This window comes from Chiloscyllium punctatum, chromosome 31, assembly GCF_047496795.1.
Source record: "Chiloscyllium punctatum isolate Juve2018m chromosome 31, sChiPun1.3, whole genome shotgun sequence".
Classification (NCBI taxonomy): domain Eukaryota; kingdom Metazoa; phylum Chordata; class Chondrichthyes; order Orectolobiformes; family Hemiscylliidae; genus Chiloscyllium; species Chiloscyllium punctatum.
The window spans coordinates 61921570-61947876 of NC_092769.1; the positions used below are offsets into that span (position 1 = coordinate 61921570).

Sequence of the window (26307 nt, forward strand, 5' to 3'; positions counted from 1 at the left end):
CATCCACAAACTTACTGACCATGCCTTCTCTATTCTTATCCAAATTATTTATATAAACGACAAACAGAGGACCCAGAACCGATCACTGTGGAACACCACTAGTCACAGACCTCCAGTCTGAAAAGTAACACTCCACCATTACTCTCTGCCTCCTGCCATTAGCCTGTTATGATGCGGAGATCTAACCCCTCTGCTACTTTAAACTACAACACCCAGATCAGCTCATCTCGCAATCTGCTAAAAAGTGTGAGTGAACAAAAGAAAACCCGATTTCCACTGCTTAAAGAAAAATAGTAAGTTTATTTTCTTAATTCTAACAGTGAACACTAAACAAAAACTATTAACAAACCCAAACCTCCCTTTTTTCTTAACTAAATCACTATCTAACCCCAATTCTATTAACATGCTGATCCAATAACAATTATTAAACATCAAATTACCTTAAGCTCTCAGAGTCCACACAGTTTGTTATGCTGTCTTCCTCCTGGTGTTCCAAATCCACTACTTTCTTTCATCCTTCCAATTCTGCTGTTTCCTCCTGTCTTTCCAATTCCCTGTCTTCTCCCAGGGTCATCTGCTATGATCTTTCTTTATAATGCATCTTTGTATAAAATTTCTTGGTACCTTTAATGGACGATGCCTTTGAGAGATTTCTTTTACAGCATTGTGATGTTTGTTTCTGCGGAGGCAGTTAGCTCAGACTAATTTTAAAATGCCCTGACATTTTATGTCCCCAAGATTCGTACCTTCTCATTAATCTGACGTTTTCAATACAATCAAATTCAAATGGCTTGTGGTATCCTGGGAAAATTTAAATCAATTAGTTAAATTCAAATCCAGTTGCCTCAACATCAAAACACAACCCCAAACGGATGGTTACGTATCAATTCTCAGCACTTGTTGGCTAATGACAGACATATGCTGTCACAACCTCTCAGCTCAGAAAAAGCACCTCTCTTCAAGTGACCATACACTCTCTCAACTTTGTAACAAGCCATTATGCATCCGATTGGCAAGTTTACCTTGAATCCTATGTGACGTAACTTTACTAATTAGTCTACCGTGCAGAACCTTGCAAAAGGCTTTACAAAAATCCAAATAAATGCCTACTGCTCTGTCATTATCAACCTCAAAAACCTCAAGTTTGTGAGAAACTATTTTCCCCACATAAAACCATGCTCACTATCCCTAATCAATTTGTACATCTTTAAATATCCATAAATCCTACCTTTTGTAATCACCTCCAACGATTTACCCACAAATGAAGTCAGACTCACAGGTCTATAGTTCTCCAGTTTCACCTTAAAGCCTTTCTTAAACAAAGGAACAACATTAGCCACTCTCCAGTCATCAGACACCTCACCACTTTTTCCCGAAACATTGATTTTCCTGCTCCATGGATGCTGCCTGACCCGCTGCACTTTTCCAGCACCGAACTCTCAACCTGAACCGTAGTTATAGATGAAACAAATATTTCTGCAAGGCATAATTTTCTTCCTTAAAGTTCTGGGATACATGCAATCAGGTCCTGGAGATTTATCCACTTTTATATTCCCTAAGACCTCCCCAATGTTCTATTCTGTAATGCAAGCTGTTCTTCAAACATCAATGTTTATTTCTCTGCACTGTCTACTCTATTTCTTTCTCCACAGCAAAAACTATGCAAAATATTCATTTAGTATGTCTCCAATCTCCTGGAGTTCAACACAAAGACAATCTCCTTGATCTTTAAGAGGCCCTACTCTCTTTCTAGTTACCCTCTTGTTCTTACTGTAGTTGTACAATCTCTTTGGATTATCCTTAACTTAATCTACCAATGCTATCTCATATTCCCTTTTTGCCTTCCTGATTTCTCTCTTAAGAATGCCCCTGCACTCCTCATATTAACAGATTCGATTGAGCCAAGTTTGCTACACTTAAAATAAGATTCTCTTTTATTCTCAACTAGAATCTCAATATCTTTGCTCATTCATTGTTCCTTAATCTTACCGACCTTATCCTTCTCTCTAACATGCTGAACTCACGGCATCACAGGCTTGAACGCCTCCTACTTGTCAGACATCCTATCCTCTGTGAACAATCTACTCCAATCAACTTTTGAACGCTCTTGTCTCGTATCATTAAAACATGCCTTATTCCAATTAAAAACTTTTAATTTTTATGCAAGGTTTATCCTCTTCCATAACCATTTTGAAATTAATAGAATTATGTTTGCTAGACCCAAAGCATTCACTTTTACTATAGTCATCTGCATTGCGTTATTGCCCAAAAGATGTAAACTTTGCTCCTTCTCTACTAGCAGCATCCAAATATTGATAAAGAAAATTTCATTGAACACATTTGACAAATTCTTAGTAACTTTAACACTATGGCCGTCCCAGTCAATGCCTGGAACATTAAAAATCCCCCATTATTTCAACTTATTATGTTTACATATAGTTGAGATCTCCCTATATATTTATTTCTCACTTTCTATCTTACTATTGGGGGGGCCGAGTACAACCCCATCAAAAGTGACCTTTCCTTTCTCACTTGTAATTTCTAACATATGTATTTTGAGGAGGAGGAAGAGAGGGTTGGTAGAATTCGCATGAGCAGGCGATGCATCGGGACTGGCCACTGTGAGCACCCTTAAAACAGGAGACTTCGAGGATCAGTTAAGTTCCTTGGAGGAAAAAAGGATAATAGTCAGCCAGGAACACCAGGATCAAGGAAAAATGTGTAGGGTATGCCAGCAAGAAGCACAGATAGCCCTAAGCACCAAAATGCTGAGACACTTCAGAATATTACCAACGACATTATAGCTCATGAGGCAACCTGCAATAATACAACAGGATTTTGTTCAACATATTAGCTGGCTCCTGTTTATGGTTAGCATAAATATGCTGCAATTAGATGCTCATAGAGTACTGGACTGGGTGTCAAATGAGCAACTGAGGACCTGGGTGGGGACAAAGATGCCCGCGTCAGCTCAGAAATTTCAATTTCACCAACCAGGTCTTAAGCATGTGTGACAATAATAAAGGTCAGCTTTATATTGGTGTGGTTCTTCATATACCTCAACATGGGGACAATCTGACACATCCATAATGAGAGTTTATAATGTGGGTAAATACCATGAAGAAACTGGATCACAAGTAACCCAGCAACTCATGCTACAGTTCTAAAGGGATTCCAAAAAGGGATGGATTGGCTTCAATCCAGGGGAACCACGAGGCATGTCTGAAAGAAATGATAAAAGAGCTATCTCAGTGTGGATTTTTCTGTTACAAAAATTGATCATTGTCCATCCTGCTGGTGAAGAACCAAACTTTTAAGTATACCTTAGTGGGAGAAACCTACTATGTCACCGAGATAGCCTAAGGATAATAAAAAGGAAGGACGTGGTGCACCCAAGATGAACAAAACGTGGTGATCTGCAATACGCCTTCTGACTTAACTATTAGCCACAAAATTCTGTTTAAGCCAGAGCCCGATGAGAAACTGTATATAGCTCTACCTGTCCACCCAAGTGATGTAGATGAAAATTTACGGCAGTTTGCACCTCCTGGACTTCCATTATTCCATACTTCATTGCAAATTGAAGACAATTTTCGAGACAAAGAAGTTATCCATTAATAGGCAATGCACGAAAAGAAGATTAAAGCTTACACAGAAGGCGTAGACACTGACTTGCAGGCTCCATGTTTCCAGTGGAAAACCTGGAACGAGGAACTGAATATTCAAGTCTATCCGCGGATCAGAATTGCATTTCATGTGATTTTTCTACTGTAATTGTTATACAATGCCTATTGTTGCAATTGTTTTAACAAACAAAACGTTGGGGCAGCACAGTGGCTCAGTGGTTCGCTCTGCTGCCTCACAGCGCCAGGGACCCGGGTTCGATTCCAGCCTTGGGCGACTGTCCGTGTGGAGTTTGCACATTCTCCTAGTGTCTACATAGATTTCCACCGGGTGCTCCAGTTTCCTCCCATAGTCCAAACGCGTGCAGGTTAGGTGGATTGGTTATGCTAAATCACCCATAGTGTTCAGGGATGCCTAGGTTAGGTGCATGCATCAGGGATAAATATAGGGTGGGGGAATAAGTCAGGGTGGGTTACTATTTGGAGGGTCGGTGTGGACTTTTTGGGCTGAAGGACCTGTTTCCTCACTGTAGGGATTCTATACAAAAAAAATCAAAACTGAAAGTTAAGAAATGGAAGGGACTGACAACAGGGGTTGATCTCAGACGCTAAAAGATAACTCATGATTGCTTACTATTGGGTAGGAATAATATAGATGTGGCTGGTTAGTGGCATTCCTCACTATTTGTTCATTTGTACTGATATGCAAGACATTGAAAGCTTATAATAATATATTTTCTGCAGAAAAGGGAAGTGAGTAAGATATTGTAAACTGATTTGTAACTGATTACACTTATGACTATAGTTTTAGTAAATGCAATGATCTAAATGGATTTCAAATAACTGAAATAAAGTAATGTAATGCTAAGAATACATCACTGCAAGAACGCAATGCTCACCACTGTCTGCAGGTACCCTGAACGACAAAAAACCCAGTCGGGATGATCCTCAGATAAACCTTTGAATTAAAAGGGAGGAAGATATTGGATAAAGCTGAAGATAACAGGAACTGATAACAGACTATACAATGGGCTGAGAGTAGAATTACACTTAGTGATTCAGCTCTGCTAAGAGCTAAGACTACAGAAAATCAGTAACTGTCAACTGTATCAAATGGGGACAAAACATTCAGGATTGCTCACATGCATGGATAATTACAAATAAGGCATACAATTGGCACAGAGACCAATAGAAAATAAGGACTGCAGATGCTGGAGATCAGAGTCAGACAGCGTGTTGCTGGAAAAGCACAGCCGGTCAGGCAACATTTGAGGAGCCGGAGAATCGACGTTCCGAGCATAAGTCCTGATGAAGATTCCTGATCAAGGTCGTACGCTCGAAACGTCAATTCTCCTGCCCCTCTGATGCTGCCTGACTGCTGTGCTTTTCCAGCACCACACTCTTTGACACAGAGACCAGTGCATAAAGCAGGCCAGGAAAATCCTTGATTTTCAACAGATCTTTGAAGAATATCTTTGCCAGAGGTACCCCATATCAGGAGGCATTGGGAAGGGATCAAGAAGAGTTCCAACCTAGCAAGTTGCGAACTCTGATGGGTAATAATGTTTGGGGTGAGTTGCAGAACCCAAAGTGGCAAAAAATATTGATCGAGATATCTCTAGCGGTTAAAAGCTTGTTAATCGTTGAAGTACTTCATAAATTAATTGAATTATATAGAGCTACAAGCTTCTCTGCTGCATGGCTGTTTAAAAATACACTGTTGTCTCTCAGACGGTCAAGAGTATTATTCATTAGATCTTCCAGCAGTGAGGAAAGAACATGATGAAGCAGGGATATATTCAGAGTAAAAACCAGTTAGTCCCTTGCTCACAAACTCACTGATGACACAACAGTTTAGATTTCACACTGAATCCCATGTGCACATGAATGGTATCTCCCCAGTGTGAGATCGCTGGTGATGCTGCAGCTCAGATTTCATAGCAAATCCCTTCCCACGGTCAGTGCAGGTGTATGGCCTCTCCCCTGTGTGCGATCGCTGGTGCACAGTGAGTTGTGTTGACCACTTGAACCTTGACCCACAGTGAGAGCACCTGAATGGTCTCTCGTCAGTATGAACACGTTGATGGGACACCAAGTTCCCAGATCTTTTAAAGCACTTCCCGCAATCTGGGCATTTAAAAGGTCTCTCCTCTGTGTGAAGTTGCTGGTGTTTCTGCAGGCTGGATATCACAGCGAATCCCTTCCCACACTCAGTGCAGGTGAATGGCGTCTCCCCAGTGTGAAATCGCTGGTGGACAGCAAGTTGGAATGATCGCCTAAACCCAGTCCCACAGTGAGAGCACCTGAACGGTCTTTCATCAGTGTGAATACGTTGATGCAACATCAGGTCCCCAGACCTTTTGTAACACTTTCCACAGTCTGGGCATTTATAAGGTCTCTCTTCTGTGTGAACATGCTGGTGACTCAACAGGATTGATTTCCGTGCAAATGTTTTCCCGCATTCTGAGCAGATGAATGGTCTTTCCCCAGTGTGAATCCGCTGGTGATTAATGAGGTCACATGCTTGCTTGAACCCAGCTCCACAGTGAGAGCAAGTGAAAGGTCTCTCATCAGTGTGAACACGTTGATGCAACTTCAGGGCCTCAGATCTTTTATAGCACTTTCCACATTCAGGGCATTTAAAAGGTCTGTCCTCTGTGTGAACTTGATGGTGTTTCAACAGGGTGGAGGATCGAGTGAATCCTTTCCCACACTCAGAACAGATGAATGGCCTCTCCCCAGTGTGACTGTATTTATGTTGTGATAGGGCAGATGACCTGCTAAAACCTTGTCCACACGTACAACATGTGTATGGTTTCTCCCCACTGTGAACAGTGCTTTTTTCTTCCATGTTCAAAATCCAATGATATTCAGGCTGCCAACAAACTGGGCGATTCTGTCAGATCCTGAAGGGATGCTCGGTTTTAACTCTCCTCACTGCAGATCTTCCTAACACCCTGCAAAATTAGTTGAAAACATTAAAAAAAGGGAAGCAAGTGAGAACCCAGAAAAAGAAAAAAAAATTGATAAGGCCATAAGACATAGGAGCAGAAGTAGACAATTCAACCCAGTGAGTCTGCTCTCACATTCAATGAGATCAAGGCTGATCTGGTAACCCTCAGCTTGACTTTCCTGCCTTATCCCATAAACCTCAAATCCCTTACTGATTAAAATCCTGTTTATCTCAGAGTTGGATACACTGAGCAGCCCAGCTTCTCCAGGCCTGCAATTCAGTACCCCCTTAGAGAAATAATTCCTCCATACCTTGGTCTTAAATATGTGACTCCTTACTCTGAGATTGTGTCCTTGGGTCCTTGAATGTCAAAGACGGAATAATCTCTCTGAATCTACGCTGTCAAACCTCTCTGAGGATCATATTCTCAGAGGTCTTCTCTAATTCTTCTAAACCTCAAAGAGTACAGTCTGCTCAATCTCCTGAGAAAACCCTCCCATGACCGGGATCAAACTCCTGAACACGCTATAGTCTGCCTACCCTAAAATAAAGACACTAAAACTGTTCATAGTATTCCAGGTGTGATGTGACTAGTGTTTGGTCCAGTTTCAGCAGACATCCCTATTTCTATTCCCCATTCCCTTTAAAATAAAGGCCAACAGACCACTTACCTTTCTGATTTCCTGCTGGATGCCATCTCTTTGTCTTTCAAACACAAGAACCACAATTCTCCCTGCTTGTAGCTTTTTGCCATTTTTTTCTCCTTTGTCTTCCTGCCAAAATGCCTAAACCTTAATTTTGTTTTCCCCCACACTGTATTCCATCTACTAAGTTTTGCCCACTTGCTTAACTTGTCCCTATCTCTGCTGTTTCATTGTGTCACCCTAACTACTTGTTTTCCTATCCATTTTGTGTCATCTACAAACTTGACAGCAAAAAACCCAAGACCACTTCTACCTGGAACAACGAGGGCAGTAGGTGCTTGGGATCATCACCACCTGAATTTCCCCTCCAAGCCACTCACCACCCTGACTTGGAACATACCACCATTCCTTCATAGTTGTTGGGTCAAATTCCTGGATTTACCTTCCTATTGGCATTGTGGGTCAACCCACAGCAAGTGGTCTGCAGCGAGTCAAGAAGGTAGCTCACTACCACCTTCTCAAGGGCAAATAGGGATGGGCTATCAATGCTGGCCAGCCAGCGATGTCCAAGTCCCACAAATGAATAAAAAAAAGTGAAATAGAATCAGAAGGGGGAGAATCCATGTGGGTTGAGTTAAGGAATCACAAAGGTAAAAAGACCTTGAAGGAACTTGCGTAGAACCCTCTTAGCAGTCATCAGGATGTGGGGAAGAAAATAAATCTTACGAGACAGAAAAGGCATGTAAGAAACGCACTATTGCAATAATCATGGGGGACTTCAAAACGCAGGTGGACTGGGAAATTTAGGTTTGCAGCAGATCAAGAAAAAAGAATTTGTGGAATGTCTGCAAGAATATTTTCGGAGCAGATTGTGGTAGAGCCCACGAAGGAACAGCAAGTCAGGCAGCATTCGAGGAGCAGGAAAATCGACGTTTTGGGCAAAAGCCGTTCATCAGGAATAGAGACACTGGATGGAGGTGAGAGAGGTGGTGTACCAGCAGACATAGAACATAGAACAGTACAGCACAGAATAGGCCCTTCAGCCCACGATGTTGTGCCGACCACTGATCCTCATGTATGCACCCTCACATTTCTGTGACCATATGCATGTCCAGCAGTCTCTTAAATGTCCCCAATGACCCTGCCGCCACAACTGCTGCTAGCAATGCATTCCATGCTCTCACAACTCTGTGTGTAAAGAAGCCACCTCTATACATCTCCTCTATACTTTCCTCCAACCAGCTTAAAACTATGACCCCTCGTGTTAGCTATTTCTGCCCTGGGAAATAGTCTCTGGCCTTCGACTCTATCTATGCCTCTCATTATCTTGTATACCTCAAGTAGGTCCCCTCTCCTCCTCCTTTTCTCCAATGAAAAAAGTCCAAGCTCAGTCAACCTTTCTTCATAAGATAAGCCCTCCAGTCCAGGCAGCATCCTGGTAAACGTCCTCTGAACCCTCTCCAAAGCATCCACATCTTTCCTATAATAGGGCGACCAGAACTAGCCGCAGTATTCCAAGTGCGGTCTAACCAAAGTTTTATAGAGCTGCAACAAGATCTCACGACTCTTTAACTCAATCCCTCTGTTAATGAAAGCCAAAACACCATATGTTCTCTTAACAACCCTATCCACTTGGGTGGCCATTTTAAGGGATCTATGTACCTGCACACCAAGATCCCTCTGTCCCTCCACACTGCCAAAATCCTATCCTTAATCCTGTACTCAGCTTTCAAATTCGACTTCCAAAATGCATCACCTCGCATTTATCCAGATGTTGCATCTTTTCCGGTTGCGCAAACCAAGGACTGTAAAAAGGAACGGTCCTTGCAGAAGGCAGAGAGGGATGAGGACAGGAAGATGTTATTGGTGGTGGGGGTCTAATTAGAGTTGGTGGAAGTCTTGAAGGATGATGAGTTGGATGCGGAGATAGGGGGTGGTAGATGAGGACAAGGGGGACCCTGTCTTTATTGCCTTGGGGAGTGTTTAGAGCAGTGGAATGGGGAATGGAGATGCTTCGGTGGAGGCCTGACTGGATAACCGAGGGAGGAAAAGCATCTTGTTCAAAATAGATGGGCATCTGGGATGCTCGCAAGTGGAATGCCTTCTCGTCCGAACAGAAGCATCGGGGGCGGAGGAATTCAGAGAATGGGATGGAGTTCTTGCAGGATACAGGGTGGGAGGTGGTGCATACAACACATCATCCTTAAAGACTTCCGCTATCTCCAACTGCACCCCACCACCGAGAATATCTTGCCCTCCTCAAGGGAGGTAGAATTTAAACAATTAAAAGTAGGGTCTTGGGTAGTCTGTAGAACAGAGACGCTTTAGGTTTCAATTATCTAATTCTTTGAAATCTGCATCACATGTAAACAGTGTGGTTAAGGAGGCTTTTAGTGTTGTTACCTTTATTGTTCAGACCTTGTGTGTTGGAATTGGGTTGTTATGTTGAGGTTGACAAGGATGTTGGTGAGGCCTTATCTGGAGTACTGCATCCAGTTCTAATCACCCTGTTATAGGAAGGATATTATTAAGCTGCAGAGAGTTCAGAAGAGATTTAGATTTTTTAGATTCGACTCCCTACAGTGTGGAAACAGGCCTTTCGGCCCAACAAGTCCACACCGATCCTCCGAAGAGTAACCCACCCAGACCCATTTCCCTCTGACTAATGCACCTAACACTATGGGCAATTTAGCATGGCCAATTCACCTGACCTGCACATCTTTGGACTGTGGGAGGAATCCGGAGCACCCAGAGGAAACCCACGCAGACATAGGGAGAACGTGCAAACTCCACACAGACAGTCGCCTGAGGCTGGAATCGAACCCGGGTCGCTGGCGCTGTGAGGCAGTAGTGCTAACCACAGAGCCACCGTGCCAACCCTTTTATCTTTTCTTTTAAAAATAATTTTATATACTTCTTCAGCTACTCATTCAACCCTTTCTTTTTCCAAAAGCTACTCGTAAACCTACATCTTTTCAGGAATTCCAAATTATAAACAACATGTTGTGTAAAGAAATTCTCAAGTCTCCCTCTATATCTCATCAATTCAATGTTATATTTACCTATGAAGTCCTTGACACTAATTCCTCTACACTGATATCTCATCAGCCCAAAGAGCCTATACTACAACGATAAATATGAACCAACCAACCTTTCTGAAATCTTGGAGTGAGGATGAGTAAAATTTACATTAGAAATGCAATTCATTTGTTACTTTGAGAAATAACTTTTCAAACTAAGAGTGTTAAAACCCATTCCCAACCACATTCAAAGACTACGGACACCTATTAATAACTGTGATATCTTCTGTTTCCATTTACAGTTCAATGGCTCGGGTATACTCTCAAGTAAAAGGAGATGAACAGTCAAATGTTAACTGGCTGTTCTAGTTATTCTGCCATTTCTTAATCCCCGATGTACTTTCACATGTTTGGATAAGTGATCGCTGTGGGCAAATTTCTTCTCACAGATGTGGTATGGCTTCACTCCAGAATGGGATCGTTTGTGTCAGGATAACTCACCTGAATGAAAAAAATCGCCATCCACAATCTGGCCAAGTGCATGAATAAGGTTTCTCCCCTGTGTGGCGCCTGTAGTGGGCCTTTAAATGGTTGCTTTTTGTATACATCTTGTTACATCCCGGGAATGAGCACTTATGCACTCTGATTACATCAGCAGAGGATTTATCAGGATGTTGCTCGGAATGAAGGGACTGAGTTATAAGAAGAGGCTGGATAAGTTTGGAAATCTTCCATAGGAGCATAAGACATTGAGGGGTGACCATATAGATCTTTATAAAATCCTGGGGGGTATGGATAAGGTCAATTGCAAGTGAACTTTCCCTAGGGTGAGGAATTTCAAGAGTCGGGGGCATATTTTTAAAGATGTATCATGAAGATATGGGTGTATTGTACCTTTAAGAGATTTAAAAGCGGGTAGAGGTACCTGACAGCACCAAGTGTTCTCAGTAAAATAACAATGTAACACATGGTCTAAAGCTAAATTAGCTGGTTGCCTGGAAACGACAAAACAGATTTGAATTAGGCCAATCAGTTTAAATTATACACCAAAAAATACCAAATTCTAATCAGGTTTGAATAGGGTAAATTGACAATTTTAAAAGCAAATGACACAATCCGATGCTTTGAGAGCATAAGACTGGGGGAAATTGAACAGTAGAGAGGAGAACTGTCAAGCTACCAGCATGCAAAAAGGCTGCCTAAAAAATAGCTATCTTATAAAGTACAGTTATCGATCCGTAGCCCGTGAAGCCGAATCCCCAAGAAGAAAAGACGACGCAGGAAGATCCAAATAGAAGAACCGAAAGGTGCCTGATTTTGACATACGAAGTTGTTTTTGTAAATCTTAATTGGGTGTTTCATCGGACTAATATTGTGGATGGGGAAGGTAGATGATAGGTTCGAGGACGGAGTTGTAAATAGTTACTAATTAATTATTCTCTGTTATACTGTAAGAAATAAAGTTGCTAATTTTTACTTCAAATAATTCTTGGCCTCTTGAATTTTCACAGATTACTGCACAGGATAAATCTTTTCTGTTTGCTGGTTTTAAATTAGGGAGAGTTTACCCCATGTTCTAACATTTTGGGTGCCCGGGTGCGTGAACTGAACTGGTTTAGACAGATTTGAATAGATCTGGGGGTACAAAAAATCCTAGCAGATTTAAACACTTGCAAGTTAGTGTCCTAGACCTTTAAATAAAACATAGGTGAGACAATTTGTTTAATTTCAGTGACGAGTGCTTGATTACATTAAAAGTGACAGATGATTTTTATTAATGACTTGGAAGAGGGAGTCGAAGGGTGGGTCCGTAAATTTGCAGACGATACGAAGATTGGTGGAGTTGTGGATAGTGAGGAGGGTTGTTGTCGGCTGCAAAGGGACTTAGATATGATGCAGAGCTGGGCTGAGGAGTGGCAGATGGAGTTCAACCCTGTCAAGTGTGAGGTTGTCTATTTTGGAAGGACAAATAAGAATGCAGAATACAGGGTGAATGGTAGGGTTCTTAGTAAGGTGGAGGTGCAGAGGGATCTTGGGGTCTGTGTTCATAGCTCTTTGAAAGTTGCCACTCAGGTGGATAGAGCTTGTAAAAAGGTCTATGGTGTATTAGCAGAGGGATTGAATTCAAGAGTTGTGAGGTGATGTTGCAGCTGTACAGGACCTTGGTTAGGCCACATTTGGAGTACTGTGTGCAGTTCTGGTCACCTCATTTTAGGAAAGATGTGGAAGCTTTGGAGAGGGTGCAGAGGAGATTTATCAGGATGTTGCCTGGAATGGAGAATAGGTCATACGAGGATAGGTTGAGAGTGCTAGGCCTTTTCTCATTGGAACGGCGAAGGATGAGGGGTGACTTGATAGAGGTTTATAAGATGATCAGGGGAATAGATAGAGTAGACAGTCAGAGATTTTTCCCCCGGGTACAAATGTAAGGTGAAGGGTGGAAGGTATAGGGGGGATGTCAGGGGTAGGTTCTTTACCCAGAGAGTGGTGGGGGCATGGAATGCGCTGCCTGTGGGAGTGGCAGAGTCAAAGTCATTGGTGACCTTTAAGCGGCAATTGGATAGGTACATGGATAGGTGCTTAAGCTAGGACGAATGTTCGGCACAACATCGTGGGCCAAAGGGCCCGTTCTGTGCTGTATTGTTCTATGTTCTATCTGGCTCTTAAAATGGCTAAAGAGGTTCTGGGATTTGAATTTGATTCTCAAATTTGCCAAGAAAAGTTTTGAAAGAAAGAAAAAGGCCATACTTTTAGAATTAGCAAAGAAATTAGATTTGGGTTTAACAAAGCACACAAGGAAAGCTGAAATTGGAAGGGAATTACTCAAATACTTAAGTCTATCAGAGAAACAGACAAGTGCAGCAGAGGCAGAAAAGCTTAAATTACAATTGAGAAAAATGGAGTTAGGAGATAACTAAGACAGAGAGGAAGAGAGAAGTTTCTTTGCTGAGCAAAGAGGGGAGGGGTGAGGGGGTGGAGGGGAGGGAATTTGACCTTGAGAAGTTGCGACTTAGTCAGCAAAGTCAAGTTAACAGGATGGAGATTTTAAAAGAAGGTAGTGACAACTACAAATATGTCAAAACTCTGGCACATTTTGAGAGAAAGATGTTGAAGCCTTCTTTATTTCATTGAAAATTTGGCTCGGCAGATGGAGTGATCCGAGGATTTATAGGTAATGCTAGTTCAGACTAAATTGATCAGCAGAGCTACTGAGGTATTTGCCGCACTGTCAGATTACAAAGGGGTCAAGAGATTACAAAGAAGTGAAACAGGCTATTTTAAGTGCTTATGAATTGGTACCAGAAGCATACAGACAGCGATTCAGAAACACAAAGGAGGAACCAGGTCAGATTTATGTTGATTTCGAAAGAACAAAACAATCATTTTGATCATGCTTTGAAAATAGATAAGACCTTTGAGGATTGACGAGAGATTATTCTGATGGAGGAGTTTAAAAACTCACTTCCAGAGATGGTAAGAAATCAAGTGGAGGAACAGAAGGTTCAGGAATTGAGAAGGGCAGCAGAATTAGCAGATGAGTACATGTTGGTGCCTAATACAAGCTTCCAGCCAGAATTTCGCCCTGTTAGGGATAGAAGTTGGGAGAAGGGGAGATTCTACACTACTAAACCAAGAGTAGAGAACACTGGTCAGAATTTACCACAGGATAAAAAGGAAGTCCAAGAGGGTGGAAAGGTGGTGAAAGGCCTCAGGTATTTCCACTGTGGTAAAATAGGGCACATAAAGTCACAGTGCTGGTTGTCAAATAAAAGGAGCTGTGGGAAAAGATGTGGTAAAAGAAGCTAAGCCAGTGGCATTAGTGAAGATAGTAAAGAAGACCCTAAGAAGAACCAAGGAGCTGCAGGAGAATGCACAGCCTAGTCAGGGGCTGGGTATGGAGTTAGTACCTGATCACGACAAAGAATTCGTCACTGTGGGTAAAGTTTACTCAGAAAGAACAGGGGAAGAAGGACAAGAAGTTATAATTTTAAGAGATACAGGATCTAACCAATCACTGATAGTAAGGGACGAGCAAATATGTACGCTCTCTGGTCTGTTACCCGAGAGTGTGGTAATTTGTGGGATAGATCTTAGCGAGTTTTGAAAAGATTTGTAGCTCAGGTTGAGGTTCTGGATGTAGGTTTGCTCGCTGAGGTGGAAGGTTCATTTCCAGAAGTTTTGTTAGCCTACGAAGTAATATCTTCAGTGGTCCTCCAGGCAGAGCACTACTGATAATTCTTCCTTTCGATTTATATGTTTTGGTTTCTTTGGGTTGGTGATGTCATTGCCTGTTCTTTTTCTCAGGGGGTGATAAATGGAGTCTGACTTGATGTGTTTGTTGATAAGAGTTCTGGTTCGAATACCATGCTTCTAGGAATTCTCGTGCGTGTCTGTGTTTGGTTTGCCCTGCCCTGGGATGGATGTGTTGTCCCAGTAAAAGTGGTGTCCTTCCTTATTTGTACATAAGAATACTAGATAGAGAGTATGATGTCGTTTTGTAGCTAGTTAATGTTCATGTATCCTGGTGGTTAGTTTTCTGCCTATTTGTCAAATGTAGTGTTTGTTATAGTTCTTGCATGATATTTTGTGAATGACATTAGTTTTGCTTGTTGTCTGTATAGGGTCTTTCAAGTTCATTACCTGCTGTTTTAGTGTGTAGGCGGGTTTGTGGGCTACCATGATGCCAAGGGGTCTGAGTAGTCTGGCAGTCATTTCCAAGATGTCTTTGATGTCGGGGAGAGTGGTGTGGGATAGATGGACAGACATTTAGCATTCCCCTATGTAAAATCAGGTTGGAGTGCAAACTCAAGACTGGGGAAGATACAGTGGGGTTGAGTGACAGAGTGTCAGTTTCAGGAATTTAGTTTGTTCTTGCGAATGATTTGGCAGGATCCAAGGTGGTAGTGACACCCCATGTCGTGGAGAAGTCCAAGGAAGATCAAGAAACTGAGGAGTTAAAACAGAAATATCCTGATATTTTCCCAGACTGTGTGGTATCCAGATCCCACAATCATAAGTCACAGCACGAAGTGAAAAGTAAAGAGAAAAATGAAGGAGTTGAGGTTCAGTTAGCAGATATGTTGTTTGACATAATGGTGTAAAAAAGATCTGAACAGGCAGAGGGTCCGTGTGAAGTGTTTACTTCTGATAAGTTAAGAGACTTGCAACAGCAAGACAAGACAATAAAACATATATATGTGGATGTGTATTCTGAAAAGGAGGCAGAGAATATTCTGGATAGTTAATATCAGAAAGATAGAATCCCAAGGCAGAAATGGAGACCACGGCAGGTTACTGCAGAGGAGAAATGGGCTTTAGTGCGCCAGATTGTGTTATGAGTAGCACATGAACTACCTTAGGAGGTCACCTAGGGGTACGAAAGACTCACGCTAAGGTACAAAAACATTTTTATTGGCCTGGAATGCACAAGGATATGCTTAACTTTTGCCATGTGCGTCATACATGCCAAAATGGTAGGCAAGCCATGGCGGTAATAAAACCAGCACCTTGGTTGCTGATTCCTGCATTTGAAGGACTTTTCACACGGGTTATAATTGATCATGTTGGTCTCCTTCCAAGAACTAAAAATGGGAACCAGTACTTGTTAACCATAATGGACGTGTCTAACAGATTTCCGGAGGCTGTTTCATTATGGAGTATCAAGGCAAAAAGGGTAGAAGAGGAGTTAGTAGCTTTCTTCACAAGGTATGGGCTACAGACCAAGGGTCAAATTTTACTGCTAAGCTGTTTGAGGTTATAGATAGTTTTAGTGTACAGCACTTTAAATCCAGTGCATATCATCCCGAATCCCAGGGAGTTTAGATAGGTGGCATCACGCCTTGAAGACCATGTTGAGAGCATACTGTCAGGGTTACCCGAATGATTGGGATCAAGGTATCCCATTCATACTGTTTGCCATTAGAGATGACCCAAATGAATCTACTCAGTTCAGTCCCTTTCAGTTATACTCAGTCATGAAGTGAGAGGCCCCTTGAAATTAATTAAAGAAAAATTGACTGGACTAAAGTCAGAGATCTCACACTTATATTATGTATTGGAGGTGAGGGAGAGACTAAATCGAGTAGGTTAGTTAGCTAAACAGCACCTAAAGAGGGCACAGTGTAGAATGAAGCAGGTGGCAGATAAAGGCTCTGAGACTCTGATGTTTCCCAAGGAGATGATGTCTTAGTACTTTTACCAGTGATAGGAGATCCCTTCAAAGCCACGTTTAGTGGTTCCTATCAAATTGAGAAAAAGTTGAGTCAGGTGAACTATCTAGTAAAGATGCCAGACAGAAAAAAAAGGTAATGAGTATGTCATGTGAACATACTGAAACTGTATTATACTAGAGAGAAAGCACTGGAGGAACAGGTTAGTTACTGCCCCACAAAGTAAGGAATCAAATCCAGATGATGTGGATTTTGATACGCCTCAAAACAGATTAAAAAATGAAGAAGTCCTTGAGGAGTGGGAGGGGTTAGTAGGCTGCCTGTCTTGGAATGCAGTTGAAAGATTTGTTACTGCAGGATAAGGACATATGTAAGAATCAGATGGGGAGGACTAATGCTGTTGTACATGTTGTACATAATACTGCTCCGATAAAACAACATCGTTATTGGCTTAATCCTTTCAAATCCAGACAGGTCCAGATGGGGTTGGAGGACATGCTCAATGAGGGCATCATCGAACCAAGCTAGAGCAAGCGGAGTTCACTGATCGTCTTAGCTCCCAAACCGGATGGGACTCAACGATCCTGCATGGATTATCGGAAGGTCAATGCCGTTACAAAATTGGACTCATAACCAATTGCTAGATTGAAGGACTGAATCAAGAAAGTCAGACAAGCCAGTTACATCACCAAGTTGGACTTAATGCATGGTTACTGACAGCTATCTTTATCAGAGATGGCGAAAGACATTTCTGCATTTGTAACCCCAAATGGGCTGTATCAGTGATGCCCTTTGGAATGAAGAACACACCTGCCACATTCCAAAGATTCATGAACAGAGCTGTGGCTGGGTGAACTGTGCGGTCTATTTGGACAATGTAGCCATCTTTAGTAAGTCCTGGAAAGATCGCGTGGTACTGTTGGCAGAGATCTTTGAACAACTACAAGAAGCAAAACTGGTGACAAACTTAAATAAAATGGAACTCGCAAAAGCGGAGGTGATGTACTTGGGACACAACATCGGTCATGGAAGGATGACCCCACAGAATGCAAAGACAAAGGCCATCGAGGAATTTCCATAACCAACCATGAAGAAAGAGGTGCTTTGATTTTTCGGACTCAGTGGATTCTATCAGATTCTTGTTCCAAACTTCAGCAGTGTAGTGGCAGCACTAACTGATTTGCTGAAGAAGAACACAAAGTTTCAGTGGACAGAACAATGCCAGGAGGCATTCAATCATTTGAAAACCATATTAACCATCAAACGCAGTTTCAGCTACATCAAACTTTTCAAAACCTTTTAGAGTCACCATTGATGCTTGTGACACATGAGTTTCTACAGGAAGATGAAGATGGGATTGAACTGCCAGTTGGTTACTTTTCGAAGAGGATCAACATCCACCGGGGAAATACTCAACAACCAAAAAGGAACTACTGAGTTTGGTACTGGCCTTATAACATTTTAATGTGTTTGTCACTAAAAATGTGTTGGAGATGGTTGTATGCACAGATCACAATCTGTTTGCATTTTTAGATGCTTTAAAGACAAGAATATGAGGCTATTTCGTTGGAGTCTTATGGTACAGACTTTAAATTTTAAAATCATACATATTGCGGTCGGAAGAATGTAATCACAGACACGTTATCGCAGATTTAACTGATAGAGTTTAGATGAGATTTGTCTTTTATTTAATGTATACACATCGACACACATATATGGGAAGTGGTTAAGGTGAACTTATATAAAAGTTATTTGTATTTTAGGGTAATGTGCTTAAAAGTAGAGAGAAACAAAAACAAAGCCATCTTTTCATTATTTTCTTAAGGTGGGGGGGGGGGGGGAGGTGTTATGAAAATGTGGGTGTACTGGACTTTTAAGAGAGTTAAAAGTTGGTAGAGCTACCTGACAGCAACAAGTGTTCTCAATAAATTAGCTGGTTGCCTGGAAATGATAAAAGAAATTCGAATTACGCTAATCAATTTAAATTATACCCTGAAAAATACCAAACTCCAATCAAGTTTGAATTGAGTATATTGACAATCTTAAAAGCCAATAACACAATCTGATGCTTTGGGAGTTTAAGACTAGCGAAAATTGAACAGTTAAGAGAACTGCTAAGCTACCAGCATGTAAAAAGACTGCCTGAAAAATACCTCTCTTAAAAGTATCATTATCGATCAGTCAGCTGTGAAGTAGAATCCCCAAGAAAAAAAGACACAGAAAGATCCATATAAAAGAACCAAAAGCTGCCTCATTTTGAGATAAGAAGTTTTGTTTTTGTAAATCTTAATTGGGAGTTTTAGCAGACTAGTATTGTGGAAGGGAAAGGCAAACGATTAGAGGATGGAGTTGTAAATAGTTTAGTTAATTATTCTCTATTATACTTGAAGAAATAAAGTTGCTAATTTTTACTTCAAATAATTCTCGGCCTCTTGAATTTTCACAAATTACTGCAGGGGATAAATCTTTTCTGTGTTCGCGTTTTTAAAATTAAGCAAGAGAGTTTACCCCATGTTGTAACAGGTGAGACAAGGAAAATTTAAAAAAAGACATGAAGGGCAACTTTCTTTTCTTCACACGGATTGTCTGGAATTTCATTCCACACGTGAAACAAAGCACTGAATGCGGATACACTAACAATGTTTAAAAGACATCTGGATAAGTACATGAATAGGAAACGTTCAGAGAGATATGAGCCAAATGCTTACAGGTGGAAGTACTTGAGGTATAGAACATGGTTGGAACAAGCAATCGGTTTCTGTGCTGTCTGACTCGATGACTGTGTGATTGAAATTTACAGAATACTGAGAGGCCTGGATACAGTCACTGTGGGGAAGACGTTTTAACTAGCACGCGCTACTAGAACTTGATGGCACAGCCTCAGAGTGAAGTTGGCCCTTTTGAACTGAGATGAGGAGGAATATCTTCAGCCAGAGGATGGTGATTCTGTGGAACTCGTTGCCGTAGAGGGTTGTGGATGGCAAGTCTGTGAATGTATTTACGACAGACAAAGAGAGGTTCTTGATTAGTGAGGAGCTGAGTGGTTATGGGAGAAGGCAGGAGAACAGGGTTGAGAAGCACATAAGTCACAATCATAGAGATGTACAGCATGGAAACAGGCCCTTCGGTCCAACCTGTCCATGCCAACCAGATATCCCAACCCAATCGAGTCCCACCTGCCAGCACCCGGCCCATATCCCTCCAAACCCTTCCTATTCGTACACCCATCCAAATGCCTCTTAAATGTTGCAATTGTACCAGCCTCCACCACATCCTCTGGCAGCTCATTCCATACACGTACCACCCTCTGTGTGAAAAAGATGCCCCTGAGGTCTCTTTCATATATATATATCCCCTCTCACCCTAAACCTATGCCCTCTAGTTCTGGACTCCCCCACCCCAGAGAAAAGACTTTGTCTATTTACCCTATCCATGCCCCTCATAATTTTGTAAACCTCTATAAGGTCACCCCTCAGTCTCCGACGCTCCAAGGAAAACAGCCCCAGCCTGTTCAGCCTCTCCCTATAGCTCAAATCCTCCAACCCTGGCAACATCCTTGTACATCTTTTCTGAATCCTTTCGCATTTCACAACATCTTTCGATATGCATGCATTATTCCAACAGTGGCCTAACCAATGTCCAGTAAAGCTGCAATATGACCTCCCAACTCCTGTACTCAATACTCTGACCAATAAAGGAAAGCATACCAAACATCATCTTCACTGTTCTATCAACCTGCGACTCCACTTTCAAGGAGCTATGAACCTGCACTCCAAGGTCTCTTTGTTCAGCAACACTCCCTAGGACCTTACCATTAAGTGTATAAGTCCTGCTAAGATTTGCTTTCCCAAAATGCAGCACCTCGCATTTATCTGAATTAAACTCCATCTGCCACTTCTCAGCCCATTGGCCCATCTGGTCCAGATCCTGTTGTAATCTGAGGTAACCCTCTTCACTGTCCACTACACCTCCAATTTTGGCGTCATTTGCAAACTTATTAACTGTACCTCTTATGCTCACATCCAAATCATTTGTGTAAATGCCCTTCTTAAACAGTGGCACCACATTTGCCAACCTCCAGTCTTCCGGCACCTCACCTGTGACTATCGATGATACAAATATCTCTGCAAGAGACCCAGCAATCACTTCTCTAGCTTCCCACAGAGTTCTCGGGTACACCTGATCAGGTCCTGGCGATTTATCCACCTTTAACTATTAAGGCATCCATCACTTCCTCCTCTGTAATCTGGACATTTTGCAAGGTGTCACCATCTATTTCCCTACAGTCTCTATCTTCCATATCCTTTTCCACAGTAAATACTGATCCAAAATATTCACTTAGTATCTCCCCCATTTTCTGTGGCTTCACACAAAGGCCGCCTTGCTGATCTTTGAGGGGCCCTATTCTCTCCCTAGTTACCCTTTTGTCCTTAATATATTTGTAAAAACCCTTTGGATTCTCCTTAATTCTATTTGCCAAAGCTATCTCATGTCCCCATTTTACCCTCCTGATTTCCCTCTTAAGTATACTCCTACTTCCTTTATACTCTTCTAAGGATTCACTCAATCTATCCTGTCTATACCTGACATATGCTTCCTTCTTTTTCTTAACCAAACCCTCAATTTCTTTAGTCATCCAGCATTCCCTATACCTACCTGCCTTCCCTTTCACCCTGACAAGAATATCTCATTTCTGAAGGCTTCCCATTTTCCAGCTGTCCCTTTACCTGCGAACATCTGCCTCCAATCAGCTTTTGAAAGTTCTTGCCTAATACCGTCAAAATTGGCCTTTCTCCAATTTAGAACGTCAACTTTTAGGTCTGGTCTATCCTTTTCCATCACTATTTTAAAACAAATAGAATTATGGTTGCTGGCCCCAAAGTGCTCCCCCACTGACACCTCAGTCACCTGCCCTGCCTTATTTCCCAAGCATAGCTCAAGTTTTGCACCTTCTCTAGTAGGTACATCCACATACTGACTCAGAAAATTGCCTTGTACGCACTTAAGAAATTCCTCTCCATCTAAATCTTTAACACTATGGCAGTCCCAGTCGTTGTTTGGAAAGTTAAATTCCCCTACCATAACCACCCTATTATTCTTACAGATAGCTGAGATCTCCTTACAAGTTTGTATCTCAATTTCCCTCTGACTATTAGGGGGTCTATAATACAATCCGAATAAGGTGATCATCCCTTTGTTGTTTCTCAGTTCCACCCAAATAACTTCCCTGGATGTATTTCCGGGAATATCCTCCCTCAACACAGCTGTAATGCTTTCCCTTATCAAAAATGTCACACCCCCTTCTCTCTTGCCTCCCTTTCTATCCTTCCTGTAGCATTTGTATCCTGGAACATTAAGCTGCCAGTCCTGCCCATCCCTGAGCCACGTTTCTGTAATTGCTATGATATCCCAGTCCCATGTTCCTAACCATGCCCTGAGTTCATCTGTCTTCCCTGTAATGCCCCAACAGAGAAGCAGACTAGATGGGCCAAATAGCCTAATTCTGCTCCAATGTTTTATGATCTTATGGTTATTATTAGTCACTTACATCTGCATATACAGTGAGCACATTAAATCAGTACCAATGCTATGGTTTGAGTACTTTAGATGAGTCCGTTTTTGTCCAACATGTTCAGGATAGTTTCCTGACACAGTATGTAGATATGCCAACAAGACCACATTAGATTTGTTACTGGTAATGAACCCAGCCAGGTGTTAGATTTGGAGGTAGGTGAGCACTTTGGTGATCATGACCATAAATCGATTATGTTTACTTTAGTGATGGAAAGGGATAGGTATATACTGCAGGGCAAGAGTTACAGCTGGAGAAAAGGCAATTATGATGTGATTAGGCAAGATTTAGGATGCATAGGATGAGAAAGGAAACTGCAGGTGATAGGCAGAATTGAAATATGGAAATTACTCAAGGAACACTTTCTGCGTGTCCTTGATAAGTATGTATCTGTCAGACAGGGAGGAAGTGGTCGAGACTGGAGGATATCTATTCTTGTCCCCGTGTTCAAGCAGGGCAGTTGAGACAACTCTGTTAATTACAGACCAGTAAGCCTTACTTCGGTTGTGGGGAAAGTGTTGGAAAAGGTTATAAGAGGTAGGATTTATAATCATCTACAAAGGAATAAGTTGGTTATGGGTAATCATTATTTTGTGAAGGGTTGGTCGTGCCTCACAAACCTTATAGAGTTCCTTCAGAAGGTGACCAAACAGGTGGATGCAGGTAAAGTGGTTGATGTGGTGTATTTGGATTTCAGTAAAGCATTTGATAAGGTTCCCCATGCTAGTATATTGCACAAAATATGGAGGCCTGGGACTGAGGGTGATTTAGTAGTTTGAATCAGAAATTGGCTAGTTGAAAGACGACAGATAATGGTTGATGGGAAATGTTCATCCTGGAGTGCAATTACTAGCGGTGTACCTCAAAGATCTGTTTTGGGGCTACTGCTGTTTGTCCTTTGCATAAATGACCTAGACGAGGATGTAGAAGGATGGGTTAGTAAATGTGTAGATGACACTAAGCTCAGTGGAGTTGTGGATAATGCCAAGTCATGTTGCAGGCTCCAGGGACATAGAAAAGCTGCAGAGCCAGCTGAGATGTGGCAGATGGAGTTTAATGTGGAAAAGTGTGAAGCGATTCGCTGTGGTAGGAGCAACAGGACTAAAGAATACTCTTGGTAAGATTCTTGGTCGTGTAGATGAGAGATCTCTGTGTCCATGTTCACAGATCCCTCAAAGTTGCCACCCAGGTTGATAGGGTTGTTAAGAAGATATATGGTACATTAGTGTTTACTGGTCAAGGGACTGAGTTTCAGAGCCATGAGGTCATGTTGCAGCTGTACAAAACTCTGGTGCGGCCGTGACTGGAGTACTGCATTCAATTCTGCTCACCACATTATAGGAAGGACGTGGAAGCATTGGAAAGGGTTCAGAGGAGATTTACTCGGATGCTGCCTGGTATGGAGGGAAGGTCTTATGAGGAAAAGCTGAAAGACTTGAGGCTGTATTTGTTGGAGAAGGTGAAGAGGTAACTTAATTGAGACACAAGATAATCAGAGGGTGGACAGTGAGAGCGTTTTTCCTCAGTGGTGATGGCTGGCACAAGGGGGCATAGCTTTAAACTGAGGGGCGATAGATATAGGACAGATGTCAGAGGTACTTTCTTTACTCAGACAGTAGTGTGGGCATGGAACACACTGCCTGTAACAGTAGTAAATTCACCAACGTTAAGGGTATTTAAATGGTCATTGCATAGATATATGGATGAAAATGGAACAGCGTGGGTGAGATGGGCTTCAGATTGGTTCCACAGGTTGATGCAACATCAAGGAAGACCTGTACTGCACTGTAATGTTCCATGTTCTGTCATCAAGACGGCATTCTTGGAGTGTCAATGAGATGGTTTGGGACCAATACATTAAGGATCCAAATAGGGTACAGGCCATACTCAACTGTATACTGTGTAACGGCCAAGGGATGGTTAATTCAGTTGGTTTGCGATGCAGAGCGTCACTAACAGCACGTGTTCAATTCCTGTACCAGCTGAGGTCACCACATTCTTAACCTTGCCCTTTACCTGAGACACGATAACCCTCAGGTTGAAGCACAATCAGTCATCTCTCTCTAATGAGAGAGCAGTCCTATGATCTTCTGGGACTACAGCAACTTTAATTTCAAATTTCAATTGTGCAATGAGAAGGGAATAACTGGTAATCTAGCTGGATGATTCCCCTTGGGGAAGAGTGAAGCACTGTGAATGATGGAGAGTGACAGAGTTGATTCTGAGACTAGGGGGTCAAAATTTAAATAAAGAAAATTATGACGGTATGAGATCCAAGCAGGCAACATGGACTTTTGCCCAAACCGTTGATTTTCCTGCACCTCGGATGATGCCTGACCTGTTGTGCTTTTCCAGCACCACTCTAATCTACAATAACTTGGATAACATAGCTTCAAGGGATGACAAACATTTACAGACCAAATGGAAGTACTGCACAAAAATAAAATGGAAAAGGAGGCCCTGCCATGGCTATCAAGGAATATTAGGGATAGTACTGGATCCAAGGAAGGGGGGTACAAATTGGTTAAAAAGAGCAGCAGACCTGAAGACAGAGAGCAATCCAGATTTCAGCAAAACAGTACTAAGGGACTAGAGTCATAGAGATGTACAGCATGGAAACAGACCCTTCAGTTCAACCCGTCCAGATATCCCAACCCAATCTAGTCCCAGCTGCCAGCACCCGGCCCATATCCCTCCAAACCCTTCCTATTCATATACCCATCCAAATGCCTCATAAATGTTTCAATTGTACCAGCCTCCACCACTTCCTCTGGCAGTTCATTCCATACACATACTAACCTCTGTGAAAACGTTGCCTTTTAGGTCTCTTATATCTTTCCCCTCTCACCCTAAACCTATGCCCTCTAGTTCTGGACTCCACGACCCCAGGGAAAAGACTTTGCCTATTTATCCTATCCATGCCGCTCTTGATTTTGTAAACCTCTATAAGGTCACCCCTCAGCCTCCGACGCTCCTGGGAAAACAGCCCCAGCCTGTTCAGCATCTCCCTATAGCTCAATTCCTCCGACACTGGCAACATCGTTGTAAGTCTTTTCTGGACCCTTTCAAGTTTCACAACATCTTTCCAATAGGAAGGAGACCCGAATTGCATGCAATATTCCACCAGTGGCCTAACCAATGTCCTGTACAGCCGCAAAATGACCTCCCAACTCCTGTACTCAATACCCTAATCAATAAAAGAATGCATACCAAATGCCTTCTTCACTATCCTATTTACCTGTGACTCCACTTTCAAGGAGCTGTGAACCTGCACTCCCTAGCAACACTCCCTAGGACCTTACCATTAAGTGTATAAGTCCTGCTAAAATTTGCTTTCCCAAAATGCAGCACCTCGCATTTATCTGAATTGAACTCCATCTGCCACATCTCAGCCCATTGGCCCATCTAGTCCAGATCCTGTTGTAATCTGAGGTAACCATCTTCGCTGTCCACTACACCTCCAATTTTGGTGTCATCTGCAAACTTACTAACTGTACTTCTTATGCTCGCATCCAAATCATTTATGTAAATGACAAAAAGTAGAGAACCCAGCACCAATCCTTGCGGCACTTCACTGGTCACAGGCCTCCCGTCTGAAAAACAACCCTCCACCACCACCCTCTTGTCTTCTATCTTTGAGTCAGTTCTGTAACCAAATGGCTAGTTCTCCCTGTATTCCATGAGATCTAACCTTGCTAACAAGTCCCCCATGGGGAACCTTGTCGAACGCCTTACTGAAGTCCACATAAATCACATCTACCACTCTGCCCTCATCAATCCTCTTTGTTACCTCTTCAAAAACAAATCCCTTACAATCAAACAGGGGAAGTTAGAATGTGAAATAAAGATATGGTACACCAATTAACTATATATTTTGGTTCCTATCATCTCAAAAGGATGACAGAAATAATATCATGGGGAACATGAGTGGGAGGAACCAAAGGAAATCAGTATTTGCAGGGAAATGGTGTTGGGAAAATTGATGGGATTAAAAGCCAACAAATCCCAGCACTTGTTACTTCTTACCTCCAGAGTTCTGAAAGTCATCCTAGATATTGTGAATGCATTCTGAAACTAGAATCTAAATAGAGTAAATTGAGTGTCATCTTTCAAGACTCTAAACTCTGGAACAATTTCTATGGATTGGAAGGTAGCTAATGTGACCCCCACTATTTAAAAAAGGAGGTAAGAGAAAGTAGGGAATGATAGACCAGTTAACCTAACACTGGAAAACAGTGACAGGATTGGATAGAGTCAATCAGCATGGATTTATGAAAGGGAATTAGAAACGAGACCAAGTTGCTGAAAGAAAGCATGCAGGTGCA

The 26307-nt window shown here is 42.1% G+C and overlaps 1 protein-coding gene across 5 annotated transcripts in view; it reads right to left on the reverse strand.

Moving 5' to 3' along the window:
- Window positions 1–280: 280 nt before the first annotated feature.
- The window catches only part of LOC140456985 (uncharacterized), a 31326-nt gene continuing 5299 nt past the window's right edge, over window positions 281–26307 (reverse strand). For 4 of the 5 annotated variants that reach the window (XM_072550859.1, XM_072550864.1, XM_072550861.1 and 1 more), the window contains one exon: window positions 281–6580. In XM_072550859.1, the coding sequence (XP_072406960.1) occupies window positions 5485–6474 (990 nt within the window). In that variant the 5' untranslated portion in view covers window positions 6475–6580 and the 3' untranslated portion in view covers window positions 281–5484. Of the gene's footprint in view, window positions 6581–9623; window positions 9728–26307 lie in introns of all 5 variants that reach the window. The other variant, XM_072550863.1, reaches the window with a different exon arrangement.